This window comes from Alexandromys fortis, unplaced genomic scaffold, assembly GCF_014885135.2.
Source record: "Alexandromys fortis isolate MF-2015 unplaced genomic scaffold, M_Fortis_MF-2015_v1.1 scaffold_162, whole genome shotgun sequence".
Taxonomy (NCBI): domain Eukaryota; kingdom Metazoa; phylum Chordata; class Mammalia; order Rodentia; family Cricetidae; genus Alexandromys; species Alexandromys fortis.
Genome location: NW_026068033.1, coordinates 3113245 through 3125693, shown reverse-complemented (window position 1 = coordinate 3125693; position 12449 = coordinate 3113245). Strand labels below are relative to the sequence as shown.

The window sequence follows — 12449 nt, the reverse complement described above, 5'->3', positions numbered from 1 at the left end:
TTGGCAGAATTATATGACTAGGGAGGTGGGGATCTTGTCCTTCTGCTTATTTAAACAGCGTCTGGAAATCTGTAATAATTAGCTCTGTTCTTTGCAACATTGTTGCTAAACCATCTTATACTGTTGTAGAGTAGGGCTTCTCAGATCATAAGGCTTTGTAACATCTGCCCCTCTTGTCACTTGGTGCTGTCCATTGTCGGTATGCAGGGCTGAGGGGTAATTTCCAGCTCACACTAAGTATAAATAAGCAAGGGAAAGAGAGCAGGTGCTCAGGACTTTCTCAGTGGGCTTCCCTGTCCCTAGATGCAGCAGGATGCAGGAAATGCTTCGCCCTGGGAAATTAGCATATGATAGTGATTCACAACAATATTTAAGGCTGTGTCATTTCAAAAACAAATGGTTTCAATGTAAACAAACTTCTCTCCGAACAGCTAAGGGCAGGGAAGCCTGAGAGGGGAGAATGTTGCTGAAAGATCCTTTCACTGGCGGGAAGCAGTTGGAATATAGAAGCATCAGCTTGCTTCTTTTTTTTTTTTTTTAATGTATTCCAAATTGTTTCTTCGGATAAACACTTGCTTTGAGGAAATCAATTGCTTTCAATGATTTTTACCGCTTATGCTTAGCCTCCACCGTGTTACTGATTTTAAAACATTTTTTTTATTAAGTTGGGATTTGGTTTTAATCTCACCTGGAGTTCTGAGTCATCCCCAAAGCTTTAGTAAATAATTCCCATGTGTTCATGCATACAGCTGAAAAAGGGAGGGTCTACGACATGGAGAGTCAGCATTTTGAATCCAGCACAGGCAGAAAGCACATAAAACCGCATGCTAGACAGATCACAGTTAGCCCATTTGCTGATTTACTGCTATTTTATCTTTGTTCCAAATATGCTGGATTTATTTGGACCATGATATAAAATCCCCAATGCTAAAAAACATGGTAAGCAATGAAATAGGAAAATCATTTCAGTAGCCATTCTGCTTTCTAAACGTGGCATGTATTGTAATTAGAATAAAAATTCAGTAACTTTCAATTTATTCATGGGATCATTTTTATTTTCTTAACTTTTATTATTTCAGAGTGCATACATGCAGTGATTCCTTCTAGAGAGGCTCATGGTATGTTAGGTTCCAAAATATACTTTTAAATGTCATATATATTCATATATGTATATACATATGATTTTCTATTGATGTGTTTCTATATATAATTTATGATATCATTTTGCCAAATAATTAAAGCTTTTTTGCTGATTCAAATATACTTAAAAGGAGCTATCCATATTGTAGCTGTCATACCACATAAAATACCCCCAATGAAATCTTAAATGATACCTTCAGCTCTATGGCGTTCACCATTTACACATTCTGCTCTTATTAAATGACTATATGACTCTCTGAAAGAATATGGCTTGGCTTCTATCAGTTATGACAGAGTTTATTACATTTGCTAGCGCAGTGGTGATGCAAAACTTTAATGAGTGTAAAATGTTTACTAAGCACCCTGAATTTTGTGGGGGGAAAAGAAAGAGATTTTTTTTGCTCTTTGTAAGGTTCACAAAGGGTTTCCCAAGTTAGAGTTAAGGGGTACCACACTCTCCACAGCACCCCACAGAAACATCCTGAGAGTTTGCGGTGCAAGAATTCAAGGGTTTGTTTGGTCCTCTTAGCAAACTGAAGTGAACAGTGAACCAACCCCACAGGTGCTTCAGGCGGGAGGAGAGGGCAATGAAGTTCCAGAGTGGAAGCCAGACTATGTGGACAACAAGTCGCGGGTTTATATTGATTGCCAGTCTCCAGAATTGCTCCAAGCCTGTGCAAGTATCAGTGCAGCAAGCAAGTCTGCACAGACATGGTGCTCTCTACTTAAAAGAAAAAAGAAAAAGAAAAAGAAAGACAAAAAACCGAGAAAGAAAGGGAGAAAGGGAAGGAGGGAGGCAGGGAAGAAAGGAGGGAGGGAGGGAGAAAGGAAGAAAAAAGGGAGGGAAAGGGAAGAGAAATAATAATAACTTTCCCTTTAGAGCTATTACACGTTTAGAATCTGATTTGGACAATAAAGTATTTAAGAAAATTGTTGTTAAGTACATCTTATTTTGAAGATGATTTTTTAGAACAAACACACAAAATCTTAGGTTTTCTGCAACCACTTACAGTTAGCAAATCACGCAAAGATACAGAAAAAAAAAATAAGTCAAAGAACCGCTCTGTTCTCCGTTGAAATGGTTGCTTCCCATTAAACCAAATACTACTTTTGAGATTCGCTCTAGAATGTTCAGTCCTGTTGTGGACACCTTTAAAGTTGCCCGTGCAACAAACGTGTTAGACTGTCGCACAGTAGCAGTTTAAACAAATCTGTCCTTTGCCTTTTTTTTTTAAGCATGTAAATTTTAGTGTCGCTCTAGGGGGAAAGCCTGGAAGTGAAAGTTGTCAGCCTGTCCTTTAGCTCTCGGTGAGGCAAGCTGGGGAAGTGCTCCTTGTCGCTGAAATGGGCGCTCTGGGTGGGAAGGAATTCCTCCTTTCCGTCCCCCGCTTCAGGTCTGCAGAACTTTGTCCGAAGTATTCTAGGCGCCCGGAGGTTGTGTCCCAGCTGCGCGCCGGCAGATTACTGTTCCTCAGTAAGGAGAGGGTTCTGGTTTGGTTTGGTTCTGGTTTTCACGTGCACGCCCAGTGGCGCAGTGACAGCCTGCGCAGGTCCAGGGATGCCCGAGGCCGGGTTTGGAAGTTTTCATTGCTGTGTCTGGGCCGTCGGGTTCGAACTTAATTAACTCAGCTGTCCTGACTTTGAAACCTAAAGTCGGTGCCTGTGTTCTGTGTTACTCTAAATACGTACTAGCTTTGGCTTCTGCCAGGGAGACCACCCGAAACCCCAGGCAGGGTTTGGGGATTTGAAGCAGGAGGCCTGACTCTGCCGCGTCTCCTTTAACCCTTTCGAAATACGGATTACCCAGAGTGAACTCTTTCCCTGGAGTCAAGGTCTTCTGTTGTCCCCGCCACAGCCACAATCCCTGTCTCTGTCTGTCCCTGGGGATGCGCCTGCCTGTGGCCCCAGGAGCACTAGATCTGAAGTAGCTTCTTAGAAAACGCATTTGGGGGGAGTCTAGCTTCCACTGGCCACAAACTTTCCAGTAGAGGCGGCACCTCCAAGTCTGGACCCTAGAAAGTGGTGACCCCGGGCAGGCAGGCAAGCGTGGGCTGCTGGGCAGCGAGAGACTGTAACAGCAAGCATCACACAGGCAAGGTGGGGTGTTAGGGAACATTTAGGGAGTCGACTCCTGCAGTGGAACTTCTTTAAAATAATTTTAAAAGAAAAGCACAGGGAATGTTTGTATTCAAAAAGTTCGGGACCCCCGGAAAACCCATGGGAAATATTGAGCTTGCCAGTGCCGGCGCGATCCTGAAGAGGAGCCACTTGGGAAAGTGCAGAAGGCTAGGGAATGCGACGCCACTTGCGCTTTTTTTCGGTGCTCGCTGCACACCTGGAGAACTCAAGGTCCTCTACCAGCGTCAGGCAGAACTCAAGCAAAGTTTCAAAGGGAAGGGACCCTGGGGAAGATTCCCACGCAGGCTGACCCGGCTACCACCTCTGAGCAATGGAGGCGCTCTGGTGTGTTTTGCTGGCCACTTGTTAACGTTTGTCCCCCCAAATCACGCCCCACCCCGCACCTCAGGGTCTCGAAGGTAGGACTGATCCCCCGCGCCACTCTCCCGCCGGGCGGACCCAGTGCCCAGTTCTGCTTCCCAGGCCGCGGAACAAGGGCCGCTGCTGCCCCCTGCCGTCCGCTCTGAGCCCCGCCGTGTCCCCGAAAGGCCTGCCCAGTGTTCCACGCCGCCAGCTTCCACCCGCCTGGAGCAAGAGAAGCGGCCCTAAAGCCCAGACCAGGCCTCTGAGCCACGGCCTCTTCCTGCTCTGCTGATCCCAGGCCGCGTGGATGCGTGAGGAGGGAGGACACACGCAGGGAGCAGCCAGAGACCCGAGCACAGAAAGGAAGTGAAGGGTTCGGTCAGACGTGGAGAGTAACGGGTTCCATGGACTGGGTGGTGAGAAGTCCCGGAGGAAGCCTGGCCCAGGAGAACTAAGGGACCCACGGAAGGCACAGGCCAGCTGCACCGGCTGGGGACATCAGTGGGCCGCTCGCCCGGCAGGACCAAGACCCTTAAAGCTCCGCGAAAATGCCCTCGGCGCCACGGGGACGGACATGGCGGGGGGGGGGGTATGTTCCCCCACAGTGCGCAGGAGCGCAAGAGGAGTGGGCTCTGCGTCTGGAGGAATGCTCCGACTTTCCCCGGGAGCTGGAGGGTGGATGAGGGCTCGGGCGATCGAGGTGCCCCCCACCCGCCCCGATGCTTTCAACTTTCTTTGCAGTCTAGGGTTCTTTGAGGCCTTGGTTAGAAAACTAACTCCTCTTTAGCCGCTGCGCACACTCAGAACTCGGCGCGCCGCGTAATCAAGCCGCAGCCCAGCCTCAGAGAAAAGACACTAAATAAAGCAACTCTACCAAGGAGAGGAAGCTTAAAACCCAAAACTCCTGCGGCGAAGCAGCGACTGATACTATTTAAATGACTCGGTGCCACTTCGCCTGAGCGGCTCAAGGGGGGGGGGGGGGGGGGGGGGGGGGGGGGGGCTCAGATCCTCTCCCACCGGGCCACCAACTCTCCGGCCCTCTTGCGGCCGAATCCCACCCTGTCCTCCCGGGACTGGGAGGCTTGGCCCAAGGACTGCAGTGCACCCCTGGTTGGGGACCGTTCCGGGACGCCCGCCCAGGTCCCCAGAGCCTCGCGATGGCAGCTAGGAGTCCAAGCAAGGCTCGCAGGGCGTCTCCTTCCCGCTGGCCTCCAGGCCTCGGGCTTCTCCGGGCACGGTTTATGGTTCCCGAGTCCGACCCGCCTTTCGATTCCTGTTTCAGGGTCTCCGAGACCTTGGCCGCCGTTTGCGCCACTGCGCCCTGAAAACCCACCCAGAGCGTGGCTGCCCAGTGCGTGGCTGCCGGGAGTGGGGTCTGCACCAGGGCCGGGCGGGCTTCGGAGAAGCGTGGCAGCGTGTGCATGTGCGTGCGTGGGTCTGCGTGGGTGCCGGAACAAGGGGTGGTAGGGGCTGCCACCGAGTCCGGGCCAGGGCTGCGTACAGTAGCGCGCGGGGGCGCGCGGGCCAATTCCAGGAGCGCGGCGGCGGGCCGCGCCCAGCCTGATACCGGAAAGGCCTGTGATTGGACGGCGCTCGCCCCTATGCAAACGAGCTGAGGGAATGGAATTCCTCCGGCCGGCCTTACAGTAAAAGCACGTTCATTTCCAGGCACTCTCATTCATAGAGCCAGCGGGCGCGGGCGGGCAGGACGGGCGCCCCGCGGCCGGACCCAGCCAGGGCACCACGCTGCCCGGCCCTGCGGCTGCCACTTCCATCCTGAGCTCCCGGGGACGAAACGAAGTCCCCCATTGCGGCTCCTCCTCGATCTGCGTTGGACCTCCTTATTTTCCTTTCCTTTTTCTTTTCTCTTTTTTTTTCTTTTGATTTTATTTTTTTCTTTCTCACTTTTGAATGAACTGGCTTCTGGGGTCGGATGTTTCAACTTCTCTCCTGGTTGTGAACTTTTCTCCGATTGTTTCTTTTGACAACCGCGGACGAAAGTGTTCAGGGGTTCCAGGAGAGCCGTGAAGTTGCGTGTGCGTGGCAGGGTGCGTGGGAGTGAGCGCTTGCGCCTGTAACTCGAGCCTCCTGGTCTGCGGCGCTTCCTCCCCGGCCCGCTCCACCTGCTGCGGTTACACGGTGCTCGCTCGCTCGTGGGTATTTGTGCGCCCCAGCCAGCCAGCGCCGGGCGACGTTGGAGGAAGATCATCTTGCTACTGCCAGAGTCTGAGCTGACTCACTCAACCAATGTAGACAGTGGCTGGCTTCCGAAGGGTGCGCGTCTGCCTGTGTGACCCAACCAACTTCGGCTCAACTCCCACCAAACCACAGGATCAGCCACAAACTTAACCAACGTTCCCAAACCCGAGTCCTCTGATGTGGGAAGCTCCAGCTTGAGCGTCATCGAGTTTGTCTTTTTCCCCCTCCCGATTAGATAGATTTTTTTGTAAAACTAAATTTTCTGCACTGACCATTTGTCCAGAATTTATTGAGAGAATAACGACAAGTGATTCCACCCCAGCCTATCAACTACTGAAGCTGATTTTCAAGGCTACTTTAAAAAAAAAGACTTCAGCGAACATTAATGGATTTCTGTTGTGTTTAAATTCTCTACAGATTGAATTGTAAATATTTTATGAAGTAGATCATATGTATATATTTATATATACGAGCACATACATTACTAGCACAATCTTTTAATGTTGCAGCTCCTGCTTTTGAGAACCGAAGTGAGTTTTTTACGATAAGAGGGTCTCCCTGTATAGAAGACACTCTTAAGTTTTGTATTTTGTTGGGACTTTAAACAAAACTGACCTGCGAGAAAGAAAAGCAAATTGACAGGCAATTACCTGCTGGGACTTGCAAATCTGGTTTTTGCTGGTCATTTTGTTGTTATTGTTGTTTTCTGCGCATAAATATTTTAAGACGTGTTCGGGAATTTTGCCTCCGGGACCGTTTGTAATAGCCAAAGACTTAACTTCAACTCTGAAAGCGAGGCTTCTTTGGGCATCCGTCTTTGGATTCTGGTTGTCCACTCCTTAATGCACTAATCGGCCAGTTGTTAGCCCTGATTGGGTGAGGCCGATCCTACTAACTAGAACTCAGTCTGGGACTCTTGGTAATTTAGTCTCCCTCCTCCCCCACCACACTCCGGTAGTAATAAAGGTTCCTGAACTTGTATGTTGATCTCCCGGGAGCTACTTGAAGAAGATCCGATCCCGTGTTGCCGCCTAGTAGGAGCTGTTTTCAGGGTCCTTACTCAATCGGCTTGTTGTGATGCGTATCCCCGTAGATGCCAGCACGAGCCGCCGCTTCACGCCGCCTTCCACCGCGCTGAGCCCCGGCAAGATGAGCGAGGCGCTGCCGCTGGGCGCCCCGGACGGCGGCGCCGCCCTGGCCAGCAAACTGAGGAGCGGCGACCGCAGCATGGTAGAGGTACTAGCTGACCACCCGGGAGAGCTGGTGCGCACCGACAGCCCCAACTTCCTCTGTTCCGTGCTACCCACTCACTGGCGCTGCAACAAGACCCTGCCTATCGCTTTCAAGGTACTCCGGCCAGGAGAGGGTGGTGGGAGGCTGGAAGAAGGCCGGCCAATGCTCGGAGTGAACCTAGAGGGCAGAGGCCAAGCGGCATCTATAGACCTGTGCTGCCTGTGGAAGCCTCTGGTCCTTCTCGCTGAGTTTGGGATGTGGGGGGGGGAATGCTGCGTTGCCTTGGCGACCCTTGGGAGGGACCCACCTTAGCCAGCATCAGAGGCATCCAAGAGGGTTTTGTTATTGGTGGTGGTGTTTGTTTTTTAAAATCAAGATAATCCCAGAAGATCTACCATCTACTTTTGCTATAAACTAAGAAAAGTTAAAACCTTTGAGGGGACAAGTCCGTCTTCATTCTTAGGCTTCCCGGACCTCCGGATGAACGCTCAGACAGTTTTGTGTCTCTCAAATTCTCAAATGAGAGAGAGAGAGAGAGAGAGAGAGAGAGAGAGAGAGAGAGAGAGAGACTTTAATACCTTCCGGTCAATAAAAATAAAGCAACAAGGGAAAGCGCCAGGGGAACCCCCTCCCCAGCGCGCCTTTTTTTTTTAAACTGCCCTATAGGAATCAGAATGTCCAAAGTCCACTGCAGGCGTAGTTGTTTGCCAAAGTTCCAAGTTTTTTGAGCCTGTAGCCTGCTCCTGCCAGAAGCCTCAAGTAGCAAATCCTGTTGCTTTCTCTGGAACCCTCCAGAAAATTAAGCCCGGAGCAAGAAAGGTGCTGGGGTGTCTTCCTGATACCTGGAATGGTCCAGTTCGGCGGCTTTTCTGTTAGAGGAGGGGGCAGTGTAGACCTGGCAACTTCAGATGGGCAGCTCACTTCGGTTCGGGTCACTTTTCACTCTGATCTTGCCCTAGCTTTGAGTTGCTTCTAAACCTTGGCCTTCAGAAGCTACGTATAAACAACCCCGGGCGTTTTTAAAACAACTACCCTACTTTTCTGGCAGGGCGCTTGAGGAATTTAAATTCTCTTCTTTGGTCTTCTTCAGTGGTGGATTTTAAAGGGTAAAGCTGAAAATCACACCCGCTGTGTCAGGCCCTGTTCTTTTAAAAGGCTGATAAAGGAGGGATAGCCAAGCTGTAGAGCGAGCTGCCGGGTGGGGTGGGGGGGGGGGTAGATGAAGAGCTGACCTGACCCCTTTAGGAGGGAAATTAATTTAATCTTTTCGTAGTTCCAGGCCTCAGCTGGGCCTTGATTTAATTATAAGGAATAATGCTAACTTTCTTGAAAAGTGCCGTCCAAATTCTTTTTTATGCTAAAATCACCATCGGCATTTTCAAAATCACAGAAGCCGATTTCGCAATCTCCTCTGTCTATAGAATTGCCGCTTTCACCAGGTTTTGAAAGCAACTTTTTAAAGGGTGGGGGCAGGACTGAGGGTCAGAGGGCAGACAGGCACTTGGCTTTCCTGCCTTTCAGTTCTTTGGAAAGCCATCCCTATTCTTTCAGAAAAACGTTGTTAGGTGGTGGTGTCTTCTGCTCACCGTGAGACCGAACCTGAGTGGGCTCAGCCCTGGGGTCACTGTCATCAGAGAGAAATCAAGCTTTTTTAGTCAACAAAGGGACCATTTAAGGTAGGTTTCCCCGCTCAGCAGAGTTAAAGGGACTTCCTTGGGGGTGGACTCAGAGTTTTTCTCGAGGTGCTTTTTTTTCTTTTACTATGAGGAACGCCAGTTTATCAAGACACTAAATGATTGATTTTTTAAAAATTGTCTTCAGAGTTGAAGCAATGAAAACTCCTAAGCTTGCTACCACATGGAAATGTTTATTTTCTTTCAAAAGAATGAAAGACCATGCATACTGCTTTTAGAAACCGCGGAAAATTCCTTTTAGCAAAAATAATCACAGCCATAGAGGCTCCGTTTTATAAATGATTTTGGAAAACCCACTTCTAAAAGAATCTCGGTTTGTGTTCCTGAGTGACAGCCGGTAGCCATGACAAAGGTCAAGGTGGATACAGCACAGCTCGTATGGAAGTGAAGTGGGTTTCTTGAGAGCGCTTGGGGGGACGGACAGGCAGCAGAAAAATCAGACCACTCAGTTAATATCTGTCAGCACTCGGTCCCACAGAGAAGGCCCCTCTGGAGCTCAGCGCCTGCTGGACTGAACCGGTACAGAGGGGTTTCAGAGGCAGAGGAGATGTACAGGTTGGATTTAAGGGAAAGCTGGACTTCAAAACAGAGCAGCATCCTAGCATATTTTCTCGGCCTCCCTGGCCCCTGTCTGTACCAGCCTCTACCAAACGCCCTGAAACAGTTCTCACCCAAACGTTTCTCTACGTTTGGGATTTCAGTTACATCTCAGGAGTCTCTTTAGCGGTTAATCCTGTAGGAATTATCTGATTCCCCATGATAAAAAACAGATTATGTGAAGCTGTGACGGAGTCCATCCCCAGAGAATAACATCTTCGGGAAGCTTCTGGAATTTTGTTAAGCCCTCCGCTTTAATCTTTAAGAATTATCAAGAGATTTAAATTCATGAATTCTCTTGAAAATAGATTTAAATTGTCCTAACTGGTTTTCCCACCTATCCTCCACCCCTCTTTGCTCCTAGAGGAGAATCCCTTCACAGACTAGAAAGTCTGCTACATGCTATGCTGTATTGGCAGGAGCAGGAGCAACAAAGTTGTTTAGGTGACTTGCAGCTGCTTTTGCAATACTGTATCAGAGTGGTATGTTTTAGGCCCTGGTACACAGGGGATACGCATGCCTTCAACAGGGAGTTCCAAGACCCTGGCTACCGCAGGATGAAATATGTTTTTTTTTTATTTTTTTAAAAAAAGGAAGAAATAATTTTCTGGTAGGAAGATCATGGTCTCTAGCTACGCATTAAATGCCGTCTCAGGTGAATGTTCTACTCGGCAGCCCACTCTGACACTCTGGAAGATTAAGGAATTTGCAGCAAAAGAATTGTAGCTGTAATTTAACCCTATGAAGTTGTTGGAAAATGCCAACATGAACATCATGAACAGGCTAGCCCAGAACAGGGCTGGGAGGCCCTTAGAGCATAGAGGAGAGCTGATATTTTGCCCAACTTCCTGATACTTGGAGAACAGAGAAGTTCAACAAAGTATGAGCTATCTTTGGCCAGCAAGTCCCTTCTTGTCTGTTTGGTCTGTGCTAAATGTAAATGTTTGTCTTCCCTTACCTATTGTTTATAACTTTTTATTGCAGACGCTGCTTTTTATTTCTGTTTGGAGTTAGATTTTTTTTTCTCATTCTTTTTATATCACCTCTCATGGACAAAATCTGTAGGTATCAAATTGGAAGACATCTTAGTTTTAAATCTAAAAAGAAAAAAATGTTAGCCTCATCTAAGTCTGCTTGTCATTGGATGAAATAGAATGTTAAATGTTCCTGGATTCAGTTTGTCTCCTTCCCTTCCCCACCAAAACTCCTGGGAGATAAATCAAAAGGAATAGTAATAATAACTGAGTCCCTGGATGCCCCCTTCCCACTTCCTTTAAAAATGGGAGTGATGAAATATAAACTCCTGATTTTTAGACTTTTGAATTCCAACATCAGCAGCCTTTTCTTAGGCAGGCACCATGGCCCTTTTGTGCTGTCTGCTTCTCTCCGTGAGGGCCTCCTGGGTTGACCCCCCCCCCAATGTGATAGCACTAGAGCAATGATGGTAAACTGAGGCACACGGAGACACAGCAGGAGGAGGGCCATGACTCAGTATGCCTTTGGGCACTTATAAAACAGGATGTATTTATTATAATTTCTGAAGAGATATGGGCCCCAACAGTAAGGCATTTTGTTTGGAAGCCCAGTTGTCTACCCAGTACCCTGATGCCCAGCGGGTGTAGAATTGAGCTAAAAAAAAGCCTACATCTGCACAGTCAGATGAGGCCAAGGAAGTGAAGTGTCTTCGTGGAGGACATTTCAACACTGTGAGCTAATTGTGCAGGGAGAAGTGAAAATAGAAAAGAAAAAAAGAAAAAGAAAAAGAAATGGGGGAAATAAAGAGAATCAAAGCAGCAGACTTGATAGGAGTGGACTTTTGTAGGAGCAGAAAGGAAGGCTAATAACGATCAATTAACTGATCAGGGAGATTTCTTGCAATAATGTTCTGTGAAACAAAAGAGTTGTCATATTACCAATCTTAATTAAAGGTCATCAAACACTTGCGGTGGGCTATAAACATCTAATTACAGACGGCTTAGAGGATAGGTGTTGTAAAGTCTGCTTGGAGAAAGCATGTCCAACAATTGGAATGTAAGGGTTAAAAACAGAGGCAAGCGCTTCCCTCCAGGTCTCACAAAGCAAGCTGGTTAAGACAGATAAAATTAAAGAGCTCGCAAGATGCTTACCCAATACCCAGAGCAGAGTGTCCGGTGATGTCCTAGGTTCTGTCCGTCCAGTTCTCCAGGCAGCTTGTGTCATTCCCTGGCATGTTCGTTAGAGCCCAGGAGATAGAGCAGCCATAATGAGTGAAAATCACCCGGGTAGTCATCCGCAGGAGCGAGGACAGCTAAGGGGGCATGACTAAGCACACAGTGAGGATGGCTAGCAAAGGGACTGGACATTGATCCCAGATTAGCGAATCTGTGGCATCCTTATTTACATACAGACAGACAGAAATATTCCTCTAATAAATTATGCAGCAACTAGTATGCAGAAAATACTGAAAAAGAAAGTAACAGCATATTGAGAAATGATGCTGCCAGCTTGAGGAACCTACCTAAGGATGACCATGAACCAGAATACATAACGTTTGCACTACGGACGGACAGCACAGATCAGAAGTGATTAGGGGGGAACTGAACTCGAGGTATTTTGATTTGAATTCCATGGACCACTTTGAAATTGGAACAGACAAATGTGAGTTGTAATCAAGTCAAAACTCAAAGTCACTGCTGAAGCCAAAGGAGGCCAGGCTTGGTGGTATACACCTGTAAGCCCTGGCCTCACAGGCAAAGACAAGATTGTGAGTTCAAGGCCGTTCTAGGCCATCTAGTGAGACCCTCGCTCTAAAACAAAATAAACAGAATCAAATAGCAGCCACACGATGGATGATATTTCGTGAAGTATTTTTAAGACAAATACTTCAGAGCATTTTTATTTAAAATTGGTGCCTTTTTTGGTTTTATGGTTATGAAATGTGTTTAACTACCAGTTGTCTTCAAAATATAATAAACCCTTCCCTACTCGGCGACAGTAACGGGATCCCTCGGAATATGGATAGTACATGTTTGAGGCTCACAGGTGTGAAATGCAGCCTGCTCTCACATTTGGTTCAGGAGGATGATTAAACTGGAACCTGCTTTGTTCCGAAGTCGTCCCCTTTGT

At 48.0% G+C, this 12449-nt stretch overlaps 1 protein-coding gene across 3 annotated transcripts in view; it reads left to right on the top strand.

Moving 5' to 3' along the window:
- Positions 1-12449, top strand: part of Runx1 (RUNX family transcription factor 1) — a 216465-nt gene that overhangs the window by 124482 nt on the left and 79534 nt on the right. For 2 of the 3 annotated variants that reach the window (XM_050164796.1, XM_050164795.1), the window contains exon 3: positions 6914-7167. In XM_050164796.1, the coding sequence (XP_050020753.1) occupies positions 6914-7167 (254 nt within the window). Of the gene's footprint in view, positions 1-5306; positions 7168-12449 lie in introns of those variants that run through there. The other variant, XM_050164797.1, reaches the window with a different exon arrangement.